Source organism: Engraulis encrasicolus, chromosome 2 (assembly GCF_034702125.1).
Source record: "Engraulis encrasicolus isolate BLACKSEA-1 chromosome 2, IST_EnEncr_1.0, whole genome shotgun sequence".
NCBI classification, from domain to species: domain Eukaryota; kingdom Metazoa; phylum Chordata; class Actinopteri; order Clupeiformes; family Engraulidae; genus Engraulis; species Engraulis encrasicolus.
The window spans coordinates 39,119,632-39,144,532 of record NC_085858.1 but is presented as its reverse complement, the minus strand read 5'-3'; the positions used below and the strand labels follow the sequence as shown (position 1 = coordinate 39,144,532).

At 40.1% G+C, this 24,901-nt stretch overlaps 1 protein-coding gene across 1 annotated transcript in view; it reads left to right on the top strand.

Annotated features, from left to right (window-relative positions):
• The window catches only part of LOC134438769 (uncharacterized), a 37,283-nt gene extending 22,994 nt beyond the window's left edge, over window positions 1-14,289 (top strand). Inside the window, exons 2-4 of the mRNA XM_063188421.1 lie at window positions 2,907-3,015; window positions 6,818-9,834; window positions 12,023-14,289. Of these exons, the coding sequence (XP_063044491.1) occupies window positions 2,922-3,015; window positions 6,818-9,834; window positions 12,023-12,790 (3,879 nt within the window). The 5' untranslated portion in view covers window positions 2,907-2,921 and the 3' untranslated portion in view covers window positions 12,791-14,289. The remainder of the gene's footprint in view (window positions 1-2,906; window positions 3,016-6,817; window positions 9,835-12,022) is intronic.
• Window positions 14,290-24,901: the final 10,612 nt, after the last annotated feature.

Here is a 24,901-nt window from a genome sequence, read left to right as displayed (position 1 = left end):
TAGTTCGTTAAGAGTAGCGAGTGGCTACTTCATTTATGTTGATATGTACGCATGACAAAAAATGTTAAGTGCTCGCACATCCCAAAGAAACACATTTCTGCGGGTGCAGAATATCATAGAAGGCATATGGAGAAAAGGAGAAGAAATATTCGCACACCGCAAAAGCACCCTTGTCGAAATTTAATGTGAAAAAATGGCACAACGTTTCGACCAGCAAGGTCTTCGTCAGGTGTCAGAGTGCACAGTAAGTGGGCAGGTCTACATATAGACAAAGAAAATGGAATCTTGTACAAGAAGCACAACTAGCTGGTGTGGCCAGGAGTGGCACTGCAGCTATGTTATCACAGCCAAGTAAATAATGAATGGGTGCCAATGGGGCTGTACCCTTCTCATAGAACTATCTGCCCGTGTGATTTTTCCCCTGGAAACAATGGAGTCGCGTTCGATAGATATAAGTAAGTGAAAGCATTTGCCGACACGTTTGCATCTTGTCAAGTGTTACATTCGTGAAAATTACCCTTATTTCAACTATAGCAATGACATAACACGTGACAATCGACTTTACGGCACTACGCCATTTGTTTTGTAGTTTTAAGTCTGACTTCAGATGTCGATGTGTTTAAAGTTATGTTAGGATTGTTGCGGACACCTGTTATTTATTGCATTTAAGGTGGTGGAAAAGCGGCATGTGTACATGGGGTAAAGGAAATGACTGCGCTCATCCTTAAGAATAACATGTTGGACGGCGGTGGGGGGTTTTGAGGTGTGTGACCGTAGATGTCTCTGCTAGGATCAGTCAGAGTACGTCTCTCGTCAGCTCTGGTCGTGAATAGTCGCAAAGATTCCTCAGCCAGCAGGTATTAGCCGAATGCTAGCGTGTTGCAGGACAAAACTAACACGTCTTTGGGAGAACAAAGCCATGTCAGGAACCTTTAACTTCACTTCTAATACAACGTTCATGATAAGGTACAGAATGTGCATACATCTTTACAAACCAGAGAACAGAACCGTCACAAATCCCTGCTGAGCCATTTAGCCCAATAGGCTCCCATTCATCTTTTACTTGGCTGCGTTCGCCAACGGGGCTATATGGGAGCCAATGAGAGACGGCTATCTCATAGCTTAGACAATTTCTGATATAGACAACGGGGGTTGGGCCCTCAGACATCAATCAAGGAAACAACATTCTCCATAGGTCACTTAAGGTATTCAGTTAGTTCATATGGTATTGTTCTATATTGACAGATAGTAGACAAATAAAAAAAACACTACTGAACTCATTGCCATCCCATCCCACATAAGAAAAGAAACCTATAAGAACCCTCACGTTGTCTATATGTAGACCTGTCCACTTACTGTGTACTCTGACACCTGACGAAGACCTTGCTGGGCGAAACGTTGTGCCATTTTTTCACATTAAATCACGACAAGGGAGCTTTTGCGGTATTATCACATGTGAAACAACAAATGTGCAAAACAATTCCACATGTTCACTTTCTTTTCTTTTAATATCACATTGTTCAACAACAAGATTATCAGCAGAAAAACAACAGCAACAATAGAGCTCCGAAGTCACCCGGAAACATGTAGCAGACTGTAGTATTTCTTGTTAGCATTTATGGATTTTCCGGTTCCCAGCGACGACCGTGGGGAATGGGGACCAGTCTCAAATAAGGTGTGTGTGGAAACGAAATTAACGAACCCCCGCAAACTGACGAGGGTATTACAAATAGGCTGTAGGGATGACATGATTGATCATTTTGTGTCAAACGCCGACATAAATACAATGTTGCTATCTCATGGTTAACCCAGAAAACTGGCAGACTTCAGGGGGGAGATTTCACAAGCCGTGACCATGGTAACCCACGGCAAACCGCCACAAACCTTCCTAGTACGAGACTTTGGAAATACTTCTAACTAAGCTCTGATACAGGTTGTTTTTCACTCCTGGTAACACTCTTTTGATAAAACGTAAATAGTGCCATAACTGCAATTACTCCAATCGCCTTGGTTTAGTAGTATACTTTCAAAACTTACCATAGAGGAGAAGTTTGCTCATGCGACTATAGCTCACGCAAGAATGTGAGATGTAGTTTCCAAAAATTCGTGAGTAGCCAAGGTATAGCAACATTACATTATTATCGTTATGTTTAGGTTGATAAATACACACGTGTTGTTGTGCTGTTCCATTTGTTTCCAAAGGAAGGATGCGGGGATGGACGAATGACGGCTGTTAACATTTGTCTTATATTTTGTCAGCCCAATGTTAAAAAAATATATTCCTGGAAACCGGATTTCCGTGAAAATGCTAATCCGCGCATACAACTCGTCGTCACCCACTTTGGAGCTCTATGACACTAAGCTGGACATGAAATCCACATGTGCCAGAGTAGCGACAAGTATATCGGTCAACGCTATGCTGTTTTTGTAGGATATTTTGTAGGACATAAATGACTGCATATGAACTAAATCAACACTATGGTGAACAACATGATACATAAACTACAAGAATATCCTCTAGGACACTGCACGTCACTTGACATAATTCTTAACACAAGTACTTAAATATATCCGTCTAATAAGGGGTTTGTGTCGTGACAGTAGAGGAAAATGTTGTGATGCTCTCTGTGTAATATATTTGGGTTCTTCTAATAATTAACTTACAGACAATCCATATCAGTAATTACGTCAGGAGACGGACTGCAAACACAACTGGTCTTTATTCCATTTGACAGACAGAAGATAGGCCTATTTACACATCCGGGGAATATGATCTGGAAATGTCCCACCAAATGTCGCTGCGACGTGATAACCTACAGAACATGCATACCAGAGTCAAGCTGCTTACTTGTCAAATGTCAATATATTACACTCTGCAACTTTTATTTATTTATTGTTTTCTGAAGCTGTCCATGTGAGTGATGTCGGTGTCTGATACCATTGAGTGTGCAGCGCTGGGGCGGCCATTCCAGCTGGGAATGCTGTATGACTGCAGGGCGGATGTTCTCATCCCAGGTAGGCCCTATACTTTTTAAAAAATATCACACTATATTTAGTTGCCTAATTATACTCATAAGAACGAAGCAAACTAAAAACAGTTTCAAAGTCTGGTGAGTTCTATTCAACATAATGTAGCATTATGTGGTGTCACTGACCTAATTTTATGTAAGGGTTAACGTTCGGCGAGAAGGTCGCTACCGTGGAATAGCAGCACGACAGAGAGAATCTTTAGACCCCGACGCGGAGCGGAGGGGTCTTGTTCTCTCTGAAGTGCTGCTATTCCACAAAGCGACCGACTCGCCGAAAGTTAACCCGCTTATTATATGGATATACTTAAATGATTCACACATGGCGGGGACATTTCTTTAGGCCTATTTAATGTTAAGTCTAGTATAGTTTTTAATGTCAAACGATTGTTGCTGCGCAAAAACAAAACAGTGCCGTTGTGGAACACCGCTAGGCAACAGCTAGGTAGCCAAGACAACAGGTGTTGTCTATCACAGCAGCTGATTAGAGTCTTGTTGAAAAGTCGCTTTAGCAGTGAAATGTCTTGTTGCCATTGACAGCGGTCTGTTATAGACCAACCCGTCCGTTATCGAAAAATAACAGACGTCCGAACGTTGGGGAGCCCCGTTGAAATGAATGGAGCATTCGACTGATGACGTCACAACCATATAATAAATTCATTTATTATATGTATACTATGCAATCACTTGAAATTAGGTATATCATTTATTTATTAGAATTTATTGAAGGATAACTTCTGCCAATTTCGACATGCAGTTGTAATGCTCACAGGACTTGTCAGTACCTGAGATTCTTTTTTTTTCCTTCAGCCTTTTCCGAGATCCTGATCATTGTAATGGGGGTAGGCCTTTGTTTACATTTCAAAAAAACATCTTGATTGATTCCCAATAACATCCAAAAGGTTATGCAACATCAACTGAGAACTAGCAAACAATTATACCTTTTGGGATAATATTTGGAGTAGGCCTATGGTACGAAAGTTCTTTTTGATGTAAACAAAGTCTGCCTCTGCCCCCATTAGGGGCAAAACATACCAAGGCGGATGGGAACGGTCGGCTCCTGCGCCGCTGACTCCCGACTATAGTATAGCATAGTATACCGCCGGTTGGTGTGTAAGGACAGATATGTTTCAATGTATTTTCACCGACGTCGCCGGTAAAAAACTGGGCCGTTCCGCGACGCTTTACCGCCCTGGTGTGTAAGACCCCTTAGAATATGCCAGATCTCGGAAAGGGCTGAGTCGAAAAATGGAGCATCACTGGGTACTGACAACTGGTGAGCAATAGTACAACCGCATATTGAAATTGGCAGAAGTTATCCTTTACGTTTAGATACCCTGGTATGTTTAGTGTCATAGGAAGAGAATATGGATGATACTACAAAAGCTTTTTTATCAGTCATGAGTATTGTTTGGATGAATCCATTAATTGTCTAACAACTGTGTTTAATCTTTTGTATTATTGTATTGAATATTAATAACAGTAGAAACTAAGCAAATGGGCTTGGTCAAAAGTTTACATACATACACCATTGATTGGGCAGATAGCATAGATAACAGCCATCGTGAGAACCAGGTTATAGATAGCATTGCATGCATACAAACTGACACAAATGGGTCTGAATAGCCATCCTAGATGACCATCTTCACAGGCGATCTGTTTTCGTGTGAGCTGTTTGTGTAAAATGTTAACAAGTTGCTGGATTCCCACTCAGTACCTCACTGACCATTTTCATATTTTAATTCATGAGGAACTCATGTTAATCATTGTGAAATTGCTTTAATGTTGTCCTATGAAAAGATATACTCACAAATCTGCAAAAATATGAGGGATGTACTCACTTAAGTGACAATGTACCATGGGAGTCAATGCGTTAAAATTGAGACCTAAATGTAAGAATCTTACTCACCAACCATTTTCCAAAGCATTGAGCAGCTTCTTCTTAACCTCAATTTGCACATTCTGCAAAAAGAATGTAATTTTACCTGCCATGGGATTCAATGTGTTAAAAGCGGGACCTACATAGGCCTATATGATTTTTCACCAACCAATACAATTTTCTGAAGCACTGAACCTAGCTTGCCTACGCATACTACATTCTGTCAGGGTACAGTTGAGGACGATATTATTAGCCCCCCTCCTGAAATTAGACATTTCTCTTGATTTCTCAGTAAGAATTACCATTATTCACCGTTTCTGTTATTCTGGAAACAAATACACTGATGGAGATAATGTTCAATGAGTTGAATTTGGATTTTTCTATTGTTACGATGAGTTTAAACAAAAAAGGGCAAAAATGACAAGGACAAAATTATTAGCCCCCTGATCATTAATAGTCAATATGGCGCCATTTATGAACCAAAACTGACAACAGGCTCTGATAAGTTGCTACCTAGGTTGGCTCGTGCCCCACTAGGGATTTTGGCCCTTTTCTTCACTGCAAAGTGTTCTAGCTGGTCCAAATCGCATGGATGCTGAGTATAGACATTAACCACAGACTCTCAGTGGGATTGAGGACTGGACTATGAGCGGGTGATTCCAATAGCATGGTTTTAGTGTCCTTGAAGAACCTCTGAACTAATCTAAATGTATGCTTTGGGTTACAATGTTGTTGGAAGACCCAGCAATCCAGATCCAGACCCAGACTCCCTGTGTCTGAGGCTGAATAACAGACTAAACTTGATGCCCTTCCACTATGTGTAACTGTGGAAACTGCTTAGTCTCATTAGACCAAAGAAGCATTGAACACCTGCCTAGATTATTGTTATTGACCTGGCCTCACCTGAAGGTTTTTTCACCCCCAAGAAAGACAGTTGTTAGGGCTTGTCATCATATTGGGCTTTGGGGCCATCATCACAGAAGAACCCCTTTACTAAAGGCAGTGCATATCAGAGTGTTATTGAGCTTTTCCTGTGAACATTTGAAAGTCAAAAATGAGTTTTGAATGTCTCTGCTTTCATCTGATGATATTCAATTGCACCTGCTTTGATGCATGAATTCTGCTTCTGTCAGGTGAAGAAAGGGATAGGCTTTGAATCGTTATAAGATGGTTTCCACAATTAAACATGGTGGTGGATGCATCATTCTGTGGCAGCCTCAGCCACAGGAAACCTTGTTTGGGTGTACGGCACCATAAAAACTGAAAATTATGATAGAATGTGGAAAGTGACCTTGCAAAAATATGCTCATAGAGGGAGTTAAGATCTTCCCTGGATCTTTCAATAAGATAATAAACCAAAACTTGCATCCAAAATAGTTCAAATGTTCTTCAAGGATACTAAAACCATGGTCATGGAGTGGTTCAGACCTCAATCCTTTAGATAGTATTTGAAGAGTGCTGAAAATGAATGTCCATCTTCAACATCCATGCAATTTGGACCAGCTTAACTATTTGCAATGACAAAAATGGGCCAAAATCCCTGGTAGGACATGTGCCAACATAGTTAACACCTAATCAAAGTGCCTGGTGTCAATTTTTGTTCATAAATGGCACTCTATTGACTATTAATGATAAGGGGGCTAATAATTTTGTCCTTGCCATTTTTACACTTTTTTGTTTCAACTCATTGTGAAAATGGAAAGGTCCAAATTTAACTTATTGGATACTATCTCCATGGTGTATTTGTTTCCAGAATAACATACATTTATTAATAATGATCATTCTCAATGATCAATGAAGAGATATGTCTAATTTCAGGAGGGGGGCTAATAATATTGTCCTCAACTGTATGTAAAACTTGTGAGCAGCACAGCGTATTAAAATATCTTGTTCTAACTTTCATTGTACACAGGTATTACACTCTGGGATGCTGAGATGTTACAGAAGAACATCAATGTCAAACCACAAGCAAACACTGATTTCAAGATCATTGCCTCAGATTCCACAGAAGATAAGGCAGATGCTCTAGAAGTGAGTGCATCACTTGAGGCCAGCTTTCTTGGAGGATTAGTAAGTGTAAAAGGATCTGCAGAGTTTCTAAATGACAAGAAAAAATCGAAGCATCAGTCCAGAGTCACTCTACAATATCGCTGTACCACACGATTTGAGCAGCTTACCATGGACCACCTGGGACAGGGAAACTTCCAACACTGCAATGTCTTCCAGCAAGGATCTGCCACACATGTGGTGACAGCTATATTGTATGGTGCTCAAGCCTTCTTTGTGTTTGATCGTGAAGTGTCTGCCAGTGAAAATCATCAATCAATACAAGGAAGTCTTCAAGCTACAATTAAAGCGATCCCACTTGTATCCATTGAAGGTAAGGCAGAATTACAGATGACAGAGTCAGAACGTCAGCAAGCAGACACATTTAACTGCACATTTCATGGAGATTTTGCTTTGGAGAGCAATCCTGTCAATTTTCAAGATGCCATGAAGGTGTACTCACAGCTTCCACAATTGCTTGGAGCAAACGGGCAAAATGCTGTGCCAAGGACAGTGTGGCTGTACCCCTTGAAAAAACTGGACTCAGCTGCAGCCCAGCTTGTCAGGGAGATAAGTGTAGGTCTGGTTCGTCAAGCTCAACGTATCCTTGGTGAGATGGATGAAACGGAAATTCACTGTGAAGATCTAATGAAGGATGAAATTGCCATCAACTTCTCAGAGATTACAAGCAAGCTTCGAAAATTCAAGAGCCTGATTTCTGAATACAGGCAGGTTTTCCAAAAGAAACTTTGTGAACTTCTCCCAGTCATTCGAGGAGGAGGAACAACGGAGCAAGACCTGATCACAGCCCTAACTAGCAAAGAGAGATCGCCATTCCAGAATGTGCAAATGACAGGATATCTGAGAGATAGGGAACGTGAAATGAATGTCGTCAGATCCTACCTTGAGATTATGAAAGAAGTCAAAGTGGTTACATGTAGTTCCGGATTGGATAAAGTTGTGCTCAACTCAAAAAATGACTACGTGGTGGCTTTTGTGTTCTCTTCCCTTAGTGGGGGTGAATATCTACAGGATTTGGAAGATTACCTGAAGGGCGAGTTCACAGGCTCTGACACAACTTATGAAGGCAAAAGTACTTCCAGAGAAGAACAATGGTTTCACTCTGGCCAGGTAACTTCTTTCACCAGAAAAATAATTCGCCTGCTACTGGATTTTATGCAGTCCAACAAAGAAAGAGAAAATATCGAGTTCTGCATTGCATCAGTTCCAAACAAATCCATCACAGCTGCATCCATCCATGTCTATGAGAAAGGAACACTTCTTGATTCCCAGTTTCTGCTGCCCTCCAGTCCTCCCTCTCCAAAGTATGTGAGATTGGAACATGATTGTGTGCATTTACAAATCGACCCTCCAGCTACAGAAGATTTTGTGCTCTCCTATCGTATTCTGTACCAGACATCAAAGGAGTCTGAGTGGAAAGAAATAGGCACAGATGGAAAAGTAACCAGTTTTACTGTCAGTCGCCTACAGCCTCACACAGAATACAGATTCATCTGCAAGGCAGTATGTCGGCCTGGAGTAAGCCTGCCCAGTGATCCCACAGAATTCTTGACAACACGGCCATGCAGCCCTCCAGGCATACCGAATGAGAAGATTTCAGAGTCTGACAGCATTACTGTAACTTGGGATATTCCCACCGTGGTTGGCGATGATGTAACTGTCATCAGCTATGATGTTGAGTACCGACAATTTGAGGAAGATGACAGTAAGAGTAGACCATGGGAGTGTGCTAAATCCACTGGTAGGGAATGTATTTTGTATGAACTGAAGAGTAATACCACCTACAGCATCCGGGTTTTAGCCAATACAGGAACATCAGGAAAGAGCCTGCCAAGCCCTGAAGCACGCATCAGTACACTGGAATCTGGCAAGTCCCAAAAAATGGCAACAACCCAAAGCAAGAGTGATTGCTTTTTACAACAATCAATTCGACTGGAGAAGGGCAATCCCTCTGTGCACTTGCTGTCATTGGATCAAAAATACAGAGAAGATGTCGATTTCTTTCAATATATGTTTGGAAGGAAGGTGGAAGATCAGAAAAATAAGGTTATACTAATGTTGGGATCCACCGGTGCAGGAAAAACAACGCTTGTCAATGTGATGATGAATTACATACTGGGAGTGAAATGGGAGGACAGGTATCGTTTCAAACTGATCCATGAAGACACAAACCGAACACAAGCAGAGAGCCAGACATCTGTGGTCACATCCTATGAGCTCTACAACCAACCAGGTTTCCAAATCCCGTACTCACTTACCATCATTGACACGCCTGGCTTTGGAGACACCAGAGGAATGGCACAAGACAAACTGATTACTGAGCAAGTGAAGAGATTCCTGTGCAGTCCCTTAGGGGTGGATCACATAGACGCTGTGTGCTTTGTTGTACAAGCATCTCTAGCCCGCCTCAGCGCCAGCCAGAGGTACATCTTTGACGCCATCTTGTCAATTTTCGGAAAGGACATTGAGGAAAACATCATGATTCTTGTAACATTTGCTGACAGTCCCAAAATCCCAGCATTGGAAGCAATTAAGGCAGCAGAGTTGCCTTGTAAGAAGAACAAAAAGGGTCAACCTACCCACTTCAAGTTTAATAACTCTACCCTGTATGTGCAGAAGAAAGAAGCTGATACAGGTTCTGATGAAGACAGTTCAGATGAAGATGAAGATGATGATGAGGAGGAGAAAATGAAGAACATTGTCTGGTCAACAACATTCAAACAGATGAAGTTGTTCTTCAAGTGTCTTGGAGAGACAGAAAGTAAAGACCTCGCTTTAACAAAGAAGGTTCTTGAGGAACGTGAACGCCTTGAGAATGCTACTAAAAGGCTGACTCCTCAGATCCAGAGACGTGCGCTCAGGGTAGGCAGGGTAGGCACTACCTACCCTAGGATAAATTTCTTAAAAATAAAAAACTAACACATGTTTTAAAAACTATTCTTGAGAGTTTACATGCATAACAAAAACAGTAATTTACAAATTAGCTGTTAAAAGCAGGCTACAGTAACCGGAGACCGATCAAAACCCCAAGTTATCGCACGAAGCAAAGCGCTCAGGCTTGGACAGGTTGCCATGGGAACGCGTCGCGCAGCCTTGGCTGGTAGGTGAAGGCTCAGCTTTCGAATGCCAGGCAGAGCCAGGGTAGGCACGCTTTGACTCTGCCTATCTTGCCCTCAACGCTGTCAATGTAGAAGTTGGCGCATGCGTATTATCTATCACAGAGACTGTCAATGGAGAGCAAAAGCAGAGCTTTTCGCGATGGCGGGAATACTTAAGCCAATCACAGCTGCCAACATGAAAAATTGTTACAATTCAGGAAGCCTTCGTGCTTAAAGTATGATAGCAACAACAGCTAGCAAGCTACGGCTTGTTCAAACTCTAGCCGTACAGAAAACATGGCAGTCTTTGGCGTTTTGCCTTTCAGAAGTAGCAAGAAAGATGGTTCAGATGACAGGCAATAGCTGAGCCGTTTGCAATCGCTGCATTGTGGAAATATTCAACATCAGATGGGTAGCAGCTTCAAGTAGTTTGAACACACTGGGACAAAATATCTTCATCATGTCAACCACCCCGGGCTTTTAATGGAACTAAACTTGCATGGAAAACATACTCGTGATTCTGCTTTAAGGTAAGATTCATCTAATTATTAAGCTGTGGGTAGCCGAATTTTAATATGAACATGCTCAAGTTTGTCGTGGTGCCTTTTGTTGATGGGTCAGGGAGGTGTTGACATTGAAGATTGGTTGTGCTGTGGACACGAATAGACTATGTGTGTGTTATTATGGACGCGAGATTGTTTTTTGAGCGTACGACATGACTTCATTTTCCTAATGTATTATGATGATGACTTAATACACGATGCGTGAGGTGTGTGGAGCCTGTTAGCAAGTTGACGTGCAGCTGTGTTCTTTTGAAGTGCGCTGTGTACGAGATCAACGTTGGGCTCGAGTGACTGGCATGGGTGCTCACGCACTCAGAAATTGACTTGATTTGAAACACCTTGCACAACCGTTGCTGAAGTGTTTGAGAATACAATCACGCACAAGAATGAGTCTCAGAAGTGTTTTCGTTGGTTTACTCGATGTAGGCCTACCAGTATTTACTGTCTGAATGCACCGCCGCTCATGTTTGTTGAGTTCGCAAGCAACCCGCCCCCTTGCCAACTTTCCTTCTTGTCTGCGAGTGTTTGATTAGCAGCACAAAATGCGTCAACGAAGCAGGAGCTGTTACCTAGGTTGGTTTATTGCTAAATGTTCGTTTCCCCTCACATGCTATGGTGTGATTCACAGTTGGTGAACTAGACATTTTATCTTCTAAACAAAGTAGGCTACACTGCCACCCTGCATCCTCCATGTGAAACACCATGGGATTTGCAACAGAATAAACAGAAGAGGAGCAAAGTCAACTGCTAAAGCCAAAAGTTAAAGCTTTCCCCCCAAAATGCTGTGATGTTGTAGCTTTCTAAATTATTGTAAAATGTAGGCCTACAGGTCCTTAAATGTGTACAGAGTAGGCTATGGGTCCTTGAGCTACCAATTTGGCAATTTGACAAAAAAAAAAAAAAAAAGTCTAGCTGGCCTTTTCAACAAATTGAAATTATGCATTTTCACTTATTGTTTCAGATGTAAGGTCTACAGACAATGTCCAAATGTCTAATAGTTTAGCCTATTTACTTATTTAGTTATTAGAGCTGTGGTGGCTAAGCACTGATGGCATTTTATCTTATAGCCTACTTTATATTTACAGTATTTAGAGAAACATAGGCCTACTAATTTGTTGCACATTAAAGACCTTATCAGCATACTAGGTGAATAGGCCTAGTTGCCGATCCAAGCCATACTATTTGTTCAAAGTTTTTAGTCTTTTATAAAGGTTTTTAGCTGATAGTGACTCTCCAGATTTGGTTAAAATGCAGGAAATTGCATCTAAGAAATACATTTTTTTCTGGGGGAGGACCGCCAGACCCCGCGCTAAAAAATACACAAAAAATATTTATTTTCTATATTTACTGCCTACCCTACCATACCCCTCACTGCACGTCACTGCTCAGATCACAGCTGGCCTTGCCAAACTCAGTGAGATCAACAGCATCAAACATTGCTTGGAGAATGAAGATGACATCATGTCACAAAATAAGAACTTTGAGAAAGAGGTAGAAGTCCTAACAGCCAAACTGAGCAATGTCAATTTCTTTGCAACAAACTGTAACCGTTGTCTGTTCACTTGTCATTCTGGTTGTTTCCTCCCTGAAAGTGATTATGTGAGCACATGCGCTGTAATGGATGAAGATGGAAACTGCCTGGTCTGCCCAAAAAACTGCTCTTACTCTGAGCATCTGAGGGAGAAGGCCTTGTGGACATATGAGACAACAATAGAGAAAAAGACCATACAAGAGCTGAAAGACAACTTCATGAAAGCCCAAGGGCAATTTATGGACAAGAAACAGATGCTGCAGAGCTTGGAGGATGAGTTTCATGTGATTGAGGACAAACTAATGTACTTGATCAAGCTATCCTCAAACTGCATCAAGAGACTTAATGAGATTGCATTGAAAGCAAGTTCTATGTCAACCTTGGAGTACATTGAAATACTTCGAACAGAGGAGGATGAGAAAAAGCCTGGTTTTGAAGATCGAATCATTGGATTGAGGAAAATGAAACAGGATGCGGAAATCCTTGACAAAATTGCAAGAGGAGAAAATCTGCTTCCACAGGAACGCCAGAGAATCAAACAAAAACTGGACAGAATGAAGAAGACTTCAGCAAAGATCAAACAAATCAGTGCCATTCTTAAAGCTTGGCCACTTGGTTACAACTAGGGCTGGGGCTCGATTACAATTTTTAATCGAATTAATCTATAGGGTTTGAAATTAATGAATCTAATTAATCGCACTTTAATCACATTTAAATATCTGACTTCAGAACAGTGAAAAGTATTTTTTTTCACATGGATTTTCAATAATTACAATAAATAAGCATCATCTAAAAATATTGTTCATTTTTGAAAGAAGATAGAGCTCTTTTCAATTTCAGCAGGCTGTTCACCATCTGGCGTAATACTGCCCTCCACTGGTCTAATCCAGAACTATGTAGCTATATTACAGTGCGATTAAAATTAGTTATTTTTTTGTAATTAATTAACCGAAATTAACATGTTAATGTCCCAGCACTAGTTACAACACATCATGCAAAGACACACACACCTATGTTAAGCAACATTGATTATTTTCTACCAAAGTTATGCCAAATAGAGGAAGGATTTCACCATTAAGCTAAGCAAAAGAAGAGGTGATGACACAGAGCCTCAACAACCCAATGTGGCCAAGAAGACCATTCACTGGGGCAGGGGTTCCCAACCTTTTCCAACTTGGGGCCCACTCGAAATTGTCACAAATGTTCGGGGCCCACCTCTGACCCAATTACAAATAAAACTCAAATAAATCAACAGCAACACACACCAAAATGTGATTATATTTTTTAGAAAATTATTTCAAGGCCCTTGGAATACCTTTAGGGCCCACCACCCCGGCCCATAGGTTAAAAATCACTGCACTAGGGTATCTACAGAATTGGACAGACTTGGAGAGAGCACACAACAGGATGAACCACTGGTTGGTCGAACAAGTGAAATACAAAGACTGTTCACAAACTACTGTAGATTTTCTTTCCCACTTGCAACCGTGAATGGCCAACTCCATCCTCTCTTGCACTCTCACACCCCAAAATGGACTTACTGAAATATGGAAAAGCATGGAACAGCTTCAAAGAACATTGGTCCACTGCACAGGGCAAGTTTATAATACAAGATGTATTAAATGAAGAGTGATATTATCTGTGCGCAATTGCAAGAAGAAAAAGTACTCGCAGGAACTGCATTGTAGAATTGATGCAGAAGATCCTTTAATGAAAGTCAAATCTTTGATTAATGAAATGTATATTAAATGGAACATAAACACAGGAACATATTTTACTTTCCATTTTGAGTATGTCACATGAATCTAGTCGAATTTAAGAATTTATTTCAAATGAGTATGACTGGCAAATGGTCATGAGATGCATTAGATGATTAGAAAAAAATAGCATATCCTAGAAACTGCTTTTAGAACAAAGACAAGAGATGGAAATTATATAAAAATAGGAGATAAGATATCCTATTGTGGTAATCCATGTCCATGAAAAGTGTCATGATATTAAAATCTTGGATTGTATTAGTATTAACATGTTACTTTCTAATTGACTGATTTCAATCATTTACAGTGGAGAAAATCACGAAACCTCTGTATTTTAAGAAAAATGTCAATAAATATTTTGAATGATTCAACATGCTGTACTTTTTCTTTTCTTTTTTTTTTTAAAGAAAATGTTCAAAGTTCTACGTAATAAAGTGAAATGCATTTTATTATTGTATGCCTTGTGATATAGGTATAGCCCACATAATTGGTAGGCCGTTTTCCAAATGCCACTGTAGTCTTCTAAACTTAAGTTATAGACCCATATGCAATTAATATATCTGCATTATCAATATATTTTATTTAATGAAAAGCTCTACATAATGACCCCAAATTCTGTAAAATGTCTCACATTATCCTGCATGATCTCACACACAATCACATCGAGGTCGGAAGATGTTTTATTATCATTTTTTAAAAGTACATAAAAATATTATACGGTGGACAGAAAGGCACAGAAAGTGTCTCCTGCCAGTTGAAACAGAAAACAAAACTGCAAAATTCTATGAAGACTTCTTTTCAAAGGTATGTCATTTGTTACCAGGATTTCCTTATCATGTAAAAATCTGGTTGATATTTACATAATTTACATCGTTCAAATCACAGTATTCTCTTTCAGTATATTCACAGCATGTTCTGACATTGAAACATTAATAAACAATTTAAATGAAACACAACAGGAAACAACTGAAAATAAGATGACAAGCTGTGCACACTTAATATGTGTCTGTTGAGGTTTTTAACTGGTAGATTAGATTGAAGAAGCTAGTAACGGCATGAAACCATTTTGATTTGTAGTATGTGCATGCAAAATGAGCGTTTGTGCACAAACTTTGTGACCTTAATTGACCTTAGTTTACTCAGCACCCCATTAACATCCAAATGACTCGAGAATGGTTGGAAACGTTTGTGCAGGCAATATGAATGGTTTTGCACAAACCGTTTTTATATAATTTAACTTCTAATTTTTTGAAAGAAGGTGACGCGGCAGCAGGGTGCGATTTGTCAAAAAAACAGAGGGGGGGATGGTTTTTTTTTCATGAAACGTGACGTCACAAAATGAAGTTAATACGACTAACAGCTCAATATTGGATGATATCAAATGAATAACACAGTCAAAAACAAGGGGGCAAGGAGTTTTTTTTCCAACACAGACACGGACACTAAGACAATACGTCTTCATTGAGAATTTTTTTATAACGCAGGTGGACATCTCTTGCGCAAACATGTTAGAACTACACTGAAATCGCCAAGGGGGAATATCTGTAGCCTATTTCGTGGGAAAAAACACTTCAGTCACTCACAATCCCAAGCGCACTAACCCTAGACATACCCAGACATACCGAGTGTAGGCAGAGGGGGCTACTTCAACGTGTCGTCCTCATGCGTTGCAACTTTCTACAAACTTTTAGTCGGGTCATACAAATTCATTGCATGTTCAGGCGCTACTCCACCCATTCCGTCTGCCTTGACAGTAGCTTAGATTTACCATCAAGGCACAACGGTTTCATAGCCTAACATGCAGACAGAATTTCTTGAACAATTTCAGTTTTCCTGATGGCAAGGACGCACGTTTGCACACAGGTGACGGTTTCATACCGCAGTCTTAATTCAAGTAGCTTAGTTCATGACCTGTTGGGGTCTTTCATTTGTTTGTGCCTTTACAATCTCCTTATGCTCCGTTTGCAAGCATGTCCTTCTAAGCAGCGTATAGCCTACAACAGAACAGAAGAGCCGCGTTTAGCCTATAGGTTTGGTTCACCCTGATTGCCAGGACGCACTTTTGCACACAGATGACTGGTTTCATAGGCCTATAGTTCCTTATGCGGTCTTTTATTTGATTGTGGTGCATTAATTCAACTTTTCTGCTCCATTTTAAAGCTCCTCCCTTCCTAGAGCACCTGCTTTTTTGCCATTTGCATTCCGCATCCAATACGGCACCTCATCAATTAGCGAGAGGGCGCAACGCGCTCCTCTTTCGTCTACAAACCCAGAGGAAAGTGATCAGGACAGGGCGCCTTTCGCAACATCTGCCTACTGTCGGTGCGTCTCTTGCATAGCCACTCAAGAACAGTAGCCTAGGGAGTTGGAAAGCAAAGTGTTTCAAACCAAATGTCTTTAACGTTCCCTTCGTTTGCTCGCCCACTGACGCTGCGCTTATGCAATGCAATGCACCCTTTTTGCGCGCCTGTTTGTAGGCACTAGCCAAGTAGTTGGGTAGGTTGTTTTTTTATTTGATGGTCCATCAAAAAAAGGACGCTTTGGCGTTTCATTTTCGCAGGTCGTTTGCATTAGGATAGGTTCATTCCCGTAGGCCGACTAAACGCAACTTTGTTGCATATTTGGGTAGATGACGGATAGGCAGCAAAAAAACATTTTTTTCACAAAACATTGTTTATGAGGGAAAAAAGTACGTGTCTACGTAGTGCAGCAATTAATCTTTCAAAAAATCCAAGTGGTCACAATGTTGGTCTATTCATTGATTATTTATTTACGTTGATAAAGCAATTTGCTGAAAATATGTCCTTTGGTGTGACGTTAAGAAATAAATATATTAAGTAATGTAGAAATGGCTTGATGGAGTTTTATGAACATTGTTACACTTCATATTTATTGCAATTTTTTAAAGTCTTAATTTAATGAGAAATTACCATTTAAGTATTTTTTTTCCCATTAGATGTGAGATTATTAGAAACTTTTGAGGAAAAACAGGGATATCTTTCTTTTAAATGTTCAAAATTGTCCGAATTTATACTAACTTTTCATGGACGATAATTTGTTCTTCCCTAATGCAATATTCAGTGTTTATCAAACATATTGTTTAGCTCAAACAAATATTTGAGCGTTTAAAACATGTCACACCGTAGGACATTCATGTCACGCTAAAGGACAGAAATGCAAAACTGAGCCAGAAACAAATATATCAACATGATTATTTTGTCTTTTGATCATAATATAATGTTGTAGTCAATATGGACCTACACTTTACACTTATAAGTCTTTGAATCGTCGATTATCAGCCTATCGTAACTCTTAATGACAGTCATTAAATGTAACCTGCAGAGCTCATTAGACTCATACTGAAGTGTGACCTTGGCATGACCATCACACTTTTGTAGGTATGCTATGACTGTCACACCATTGAACCTGTAGTGTGTAGTGGCCAGTGCCTGTTTGGTATCTCAAGCTGGACAGCACATTTATGCTGTATATTGATCTCTCCACAGCATACTTAATTCATCTATACTCCTCTATATACTCTCTCACTGATCTTTCCTTCACTGTTACCGTTATATTTTATGGTTTCAAAGCACCATTAATGACATTTTATATCATTTGACAGTATCTAAAATCAACAGCAAATATTCATCAACAATGCATCAAAGTATAAATTCCAAAGGCCAATAAAGGAATAAGTAATTTGAATACACAATATTTATCTAGTCAAACAACAAAACAAAACAAATATGTACTACCAGTTGTTTTAAAAGCTATTTCTCAAATATCTAGTCCATTGGTGTGACCTGTTTGTCCTTTGGTGTGATACTCCAAAGTGTCACACCATAGGACTTTTACCATCACACCATAGGACTTTTACCATCACACCATAGGACTTTTGAGCTTTTGAGTTAATTTAAAGCCATGTCGTTGCCAACTGAAATACAATTTCACCTTTAGTAAGATGCATTTTCATACATCTACATAAGAAAAAAATATGAAAAACATACACTATTGTCAAAATGTATTTTATGCCTGTCACACCAAAGGACTACAAAACTAATACATCTTGTGGTAGCAAAACATAATTGATTGACTGAAGAACTCTGAGAGAAAAATCTAAAATCCACCCTTGCCATTGGCTTCTTAAGGGTCTAAAGTCACAATTTATGTACCGCTGGAGCTTCAACAATAGATAATTATCCACAGAATTAACCAAAATATGATGTCACACCACAGGACATTGTTTTCTGCGACAAAGTTTCATAAGTCCATATGGTCTCAGAAAAACAGGGAAAAAATTAAGCATTGCCACTTGCTAAAATAGACACCTTGAAAAACATGCCAGGGTTGTTTAGACAAATGACTGAGCTTTGATTATTTATTTAAAAATGTTTTAATATGGAGAACCAGGCTTGCCTCAGTCACACCATAGGACAAATGTGACATTTGACTCAAAATTAAGTATACTTATTTAAGCTCTGTATTTATTACACATTACTTTTTCACAACAACGACATTAGTTTAATCATTTAAAGCATTGACAATTTTGAAAGCATGAATTTACTTCATTTTAAGAGCCTGCGACAGCAAAATTTACACGTCACGTCATCTACCCATTTGCTGGCAGTCGGGGACCTCGTGAGCATTAAAGCTTCCACCACGTCGGGCAATTTTGAAAGTGAGTGCAATGTACACTGCAGAAAACGGTCACAACTTGCTTTACATGTCAACATTTTTGTTAGTTTATTTTGATAGGCCTATTCGCGAGCATATTTTCCAGCAGAGATAAAAACCAGAAGGGGAGCCAATCCCCCCCATCCCCCCCGGCAAATCGCACCCTGCGCGGCAGCACCCCATCAACATCAAATGACTCAAAAATGCTTGTAATTGTTTGTGCTTTGTATGTGCATGCGTGTGTGGGTAAAGTTAATGTTTGAGCACAAACCATTTGCATGCTATTTTTTAATGCTATTTAAGATTTAAAAGTAAAATATCTTGTAGACGGTTTGTGCACAAACGCTAATTTTGCTTGCACAATCGTGCACAAACGATGCACAAACAAATCAAAATACTATTCATATTTGTAACATGAGATGGGGTGCCAACTTCACACAAATACAGCAGACAGGGTTTGTCCCTCACCACGTACATGTACAGGTGCGATTTGTCAAAGAACCAGAAGGGGGGATATGTTTCAGATTTCAAGCAATATCAATGGAATTACATTAAAACATGGTTAAGATCACATACAAAAAGTGGTATAGTAAAACCAGAAGTGGGGACAATCCCCCTCATGCCCCACTACAAATTGCACCCAGTGAGTATTTCTATAGTAGACGTCTGTTGACTGCACTGCCTACTTTGAACACCTCTGAGGACAAACCAAGCTGAGATGATCAGTAGAGGTCACTGATGTGGCCAAGAGCTGCATTCTCTGTGGCACCCACCAGATGGCAGCACAGCACCAGAATTTATGCTATCTGCAGTGAAGAAGAATCGATGCCAGCCACTCTTCAAGGTACACTGTGCAATATTTTTAGCAGTTTATTTCTAGAATTCATGCTGCCCATTCACAAACGTTAACTTTTTCATGAGTACTTACCACCACCATCAATTTCTATGTATTCATTATGACTGGAAAAATAGCATTTTTCAGACATACAAAGGGGAATCTTCTCCATGCTTTCCAGAAATAGGCATGTTTAGCTGCAAAACGTACTGTACTTTGATCATACTAGTAAATATTAGTTCATTATTTAGTAAATATTCATGAAAAGATCCAATTTGGCAGTAGGCAGCACAGTTTTAATGAGCAGCATAGCTGCAGTACCTACTCTGGCCACCGTGTTACACACTGCACCTTTAAAGGGACACTGTGAGATTTTTAGTTGTTCATTTCCAGAATTCATGTTGCCCACTCACTAATGTTACCTTTTCCATGAATGCTTACCACCACCATCAAATCCTAAGTATTCATTATGACTGGAAAAATTTCACTTTTCATACATGAAAAGGGGGATCTTCTCCATGGGCCGCCACTTTGAATTTCCTAATACTGTATAGCCATTTTTAAGCTGCAAAAATGACTGTAATTTGATAATACTAGTTAATATTTGTTTATTAGTTAGTAAACTTTCATGTAAAGATCAAATTTGGCAATAGGGAGCCTAGTTTCAACGAGCAGCATAGTTGCAGTACCTTTTTTGACCATTTCCTGCACAGTGTCCCTTTAAAGCCAGAGAATATTTTTACCAAGTGAAATCTCCTGATATGTACAATTGTTGCAGTCACACACGTTAACTTCACTATGCGACAACAGCTAGCCATCCTCACAGCTGACCACCATTGAGAATGGGAAAGACACATTCCCCTTGTTTTAATAGCCTACCGCTCAGCTGTTCAAAGCTCCACTTGTTTCACCCCTGCTCTGCTTATGTTGGGCAGAGAGATCATGATGGCCGCAGACCTAGCGTTTGGTAGGCCACCAGGCACTGAATCCCCTACCAGGTCCAGCAGAGGCACATCTTGTCACCACACCAGACAAGGCAGGCAGCCGCTTGGGGCCCCCAAGCCAATAGGTAGTGAATAACAGCTTCAGGCTAACAGACTTTAAACTATAGAGGTGGCTATTTGTTGTGAATGTTCATTCTTTTGAATTTTCGCTTGGGGCCTCAACTTACCCTAGAATCGCCTCTTCGGGTTAAGGGGTTAACTGGGGCGCTTGTCTGTGTGTTTTATGGAATGTGTAGGGGATGTCATCGAAGCGAATGATTTTACCGTTAGGTTGGGAGTTGTGACTTGAATGAAGGAGTTGTGGCAATAAAAGTATTTTGACAATAAAAGTCCTAAAGAGACTACCACTCTGGCTCACGGCGGCAGTCGTGGCTCAGTGGTTAGAGCACTGGGTTGGCAACCCAAGGGTTCCCGGTTCAATGCCCGACCGAACCACGGCTGAAGTGCCCTTGAGCAAGGCACCTAACCCCCACACTGCTCCCCGGGCGCCGCTCAGCAGGCAGCCCACTGCTACGGACTTGTGTGTGTACTTCAAGGTGATTCACTAGTCCAAATGGGATAAAGTGCAGAGAAAGAATTTCCCCTAGGGGACCAAAAATTGGGTCCAATCCAAATTGGCTCCAATTGGCTTCAATTATAATTATTATTATTACAGTATTATACATTCAGACATATATCAATTTTTGTGTGCTCTTACTCCATCTGGTGTTGACAAAGTAACATAGCACTTTTCAAATTCTCTGCTTGTTGCCAACTCCTGGCTGCTCGCTTCTTCGCAACCCCCCACCTTCCCAGCACCACCTTGCTGTGTATGACATGGCATAGATGGGCCAGTCCTTGTCATGTTGCCTGCTCTGTTCATGGGGAAATTGTTTGCTCTCCTAATCTTAAATTGGGTGAGCATTCCCTATGCTGCCGGCGTCCCCTGAATCTCTGCTTTCCGTGGTGCTCATGGAAACCAGGGGACTCCTCTGAACAGAGCCATACCACCAAATTCATTAGGCCTACTATTCAATAAAGAAATTGTATTGAGAATGTCTTGTCTTGTGTTTCTTGACTGCAATGGTCCTGACAGATATATTTTTTTTATCAGTCACCAGTGTTAGGCAAGTTACTCAAAAACTGCAATGCATTACTGATTGTTACTGTATTTTCCAAATAATCCCTTACACTACAATGTTACTATATTTAAGGCATTACACTACTTTTGCATTACTTAAATTACTTTTTCCAAAAGAACTGTAGACTTTAATATGGATCGGGCAATTTATTAGTGTAAATCAAGCTCATGAGTTGTGACTTTTTCACCTCCCATCCAGGGGATGTTTTTGGCAGGATGCAGACTAAAAACTACCAGGTTCTGGTAGCTTCTTTCTTACCTACCATACTGAGTGTGTGCATGTTAGGCTATCCTGCCTCCCAGTGTATCCTGAGTTGGTGTATTTTGAGTTGTGTTTCTCTGTGTGTTTTCATTACAATATTATTAAAATTAAAGTAAAATTTAGACAAGATTGGCATGCATACCTGGAGCATGGTCCCAACAATATGGCAGTTGACAAGTGACAGTTGATCCTGAGAGGTTCTTGGTAAAGATGTAATGGGGTTGTTCGGCCCAGGTTACCCATCTTTCTTACAGTATTTCTCAATTGGTTTTGTACATTTCTCGAATCTCTCTCGCAATTTGCAAAACATAATATTCATTCTCAAAACAACTTTAACAAATGACAAAAGACAGTGGATGACCTGCAAAACCGAGTCTCTTGCTCAAAATCCCTAGTTTGTCTTTCAAAACCAAGTTTTTGTGTCAATGAACGTGTCAGTGCCAGCAGAATGGTTAGTCATTATGTCATAGTGTATGGACAAGCTAGTAGTCAAATCGACCTGTCATGTTGTCTCTTGAGGATCTTTTCTGAAGCGAAATGTTGTTTAGATCGAATGGGAAATGTTGTAAAATCGACTTTATGTAACATTGATCAGCTAAAACTGGACTAGATATACATTTAGAATATGACCTATTTATTGACAGACATCTCATTGCAAAATAGAAAAAAGCCAACTCTGGTTGAGGTGTCAAAATGCGCCCTCTACCACCCCTTTTTACTTGTTTTGCAGGCCCATGTAAATACAAATATAGAACTGTAAAGTTGTCTGGCGGCAAACGCCAAACTAAATCACAAGTGTCCAGCAATTCGAAAAGAATGCGCAAGGCAGCATGGGTACTCCCAGGCTAACTGTAAAGCAAAATAAATTTACAACAATGCACTGATATTGTATAAAGTGCACTTACTCGCTTGTGAAATTCTAGGGGAATTTTATAATTTTGCTAGGAGCATAATTATACAGGGCACATAAGGCATAGAGTAATGTAATGCAGTACAGTGAGAATTGATAAATTAGCCTACATGCCTGTTTTCTCTTTGAAATATGATCCCCTTTTACAGCCTTTGATTAGAGACAGTCAATACTTACCTGCGAGCAATTTTACGTATTTATAGACAGAAATCCAATGGAAATTATACAGTGCTCTACGCATTATGACAGCTTGGTAAATCATTTTGCATGGCAAGATTTATACTATGACCTAAGACCTAAATGTTTTGGGGGGTGAGATAGTTTTGTGTATTCAGTGGCAAAGCTTTTTGAGTGATATGACAAAAGCAATTGAGAACAGAAAAGCTGAGAATTGTACACAACCATTGCATGGTGGACGAAAGCATTTGCTACATGCTGAAAACTATGAGAAACTGATTTTATCATGTGCACAGGTAACACCAGGAAGTTACAATTGAACAAAACGTTTTGAGAATGATTATTCTGTTGTGAGAAATGTCCAAAACTAATTGAGAAAAACTGTAATTCAGCCCTTAAAGCGCATCCAGCAATGAGGTACTGAGGAATATCATACCTTTTCTGAATCTGTGCAGTCCAAGCAGTATTTTAAAATCTGTCGTTGGTGTCTATAATGTACACTGATGCAAGAGGGCATAAAGAAAGCGTACCATTTAGTTGAAAATGGTAAAAAATATTGTGTTGTCCGTTCAGAAAGCTCTAGAGCTCTAGTGACCTGTGTGTTTATCTGAGGGCTCCAGCAACGTGCTTCAATTAAAGCCTTGGACGCCCTCTTTACAATGATACCAACATGCACCAATGTCAAGTGTCTTATTCATCATGGGAATCTCAGGATCAACTGCAAATCGTCAACTGCCATATTGTTGGGACCATGCTCCAGGTATGCATGCCAATCTTGTCTAAATTTTACTTTAATTTTAATTGTGTTGTAATGAAAACTAAAACAAACCTTCAATATGTCCTTAATAAGAATTTCAGTGGTACCAGTAATATAACTCGTTCCCACGTGTTTACATCATGTTGTACATGAGCCCAAAATGCTCTATCTTTAACTTTCAGTTCTATGTAGTTACTACTACAGTAGTAGACTAGCAAGGCCATTTGGAAGTTGGTTATCCTGGCCAGGCCCGCCGACAGTGGGGGACAAAGGGGTATGTTGTCCAGGGCCCAGGGACATAGGGGGCCCAGAATTGAGTCCCCATTACATTGGGGGGGCGCTTTCAGATTACTTTGTCCTGGGCCCAGAAAAAGCTGTCAGCAGCCCTGATCCTGGCTTGTTATATTATGTAATTACATCTTGGAATGTGTAGTATAACAGATATATAATTGGTGTACCTATACCTAGGCCCCTACCTATAGTGCATCATGGTAGTCATCAAATCAACGCAAAAGGACATGTTACTCCTCTATTCATCGAGTTGCACTGGCAACCGATTGCCGCCCGGATCAAGCACAAGGCCTTGGCCCTTACAGTATTTCTCAATTGGTTTTGTACATTTCTCGAATCTCTCTCGCAATTTGCAAAACACAATATTCATTCTCAAAACAGCTTTAACAAATGGCAAAACACCAAAAAAGTTTTTGTGTTAATGAACGTATCAGTGCCAGCAGAATGGTTAGTCATTGTGTCATAGTGTGGTCCGTGTATGGACAAGCTAGTCAAATCGATTTGTCATGTCAAATGAATAGTACTCTCTTGAGGATCTTTTCTGAAGCAAAATGTTTAGATTGGATGGGAAATGTTGTAAATTCGACTTTATATTGAATTGATCAGATAAGATTGTCCTAGATATACATTTAGACTATGACCTATTTATTGACAGGTTTTCTCATTTGCAAAATAGGAAAAATAGCAAACTCTGGTTGAGGTGTCAAAATGCTCCCTCTACCATCCCTTTTTACTTGTCCTGCAAGCCCATGTGAAAAAAAAATCTAGAACTGTAAAGCAAAATTAATTTGAAACAATACACTGATATTGTATAAAGTGCACTTATTGTATAAAGTGCACTCGACTCCCGACCCGCCAGGTTGGTGGGGGGAGTAATCAACCAGTGCTCTCTCCCATCCTCCTCCATGACTGAGGTACCCTGAGCATGGTACCGTCCCGCACTGCTCCCC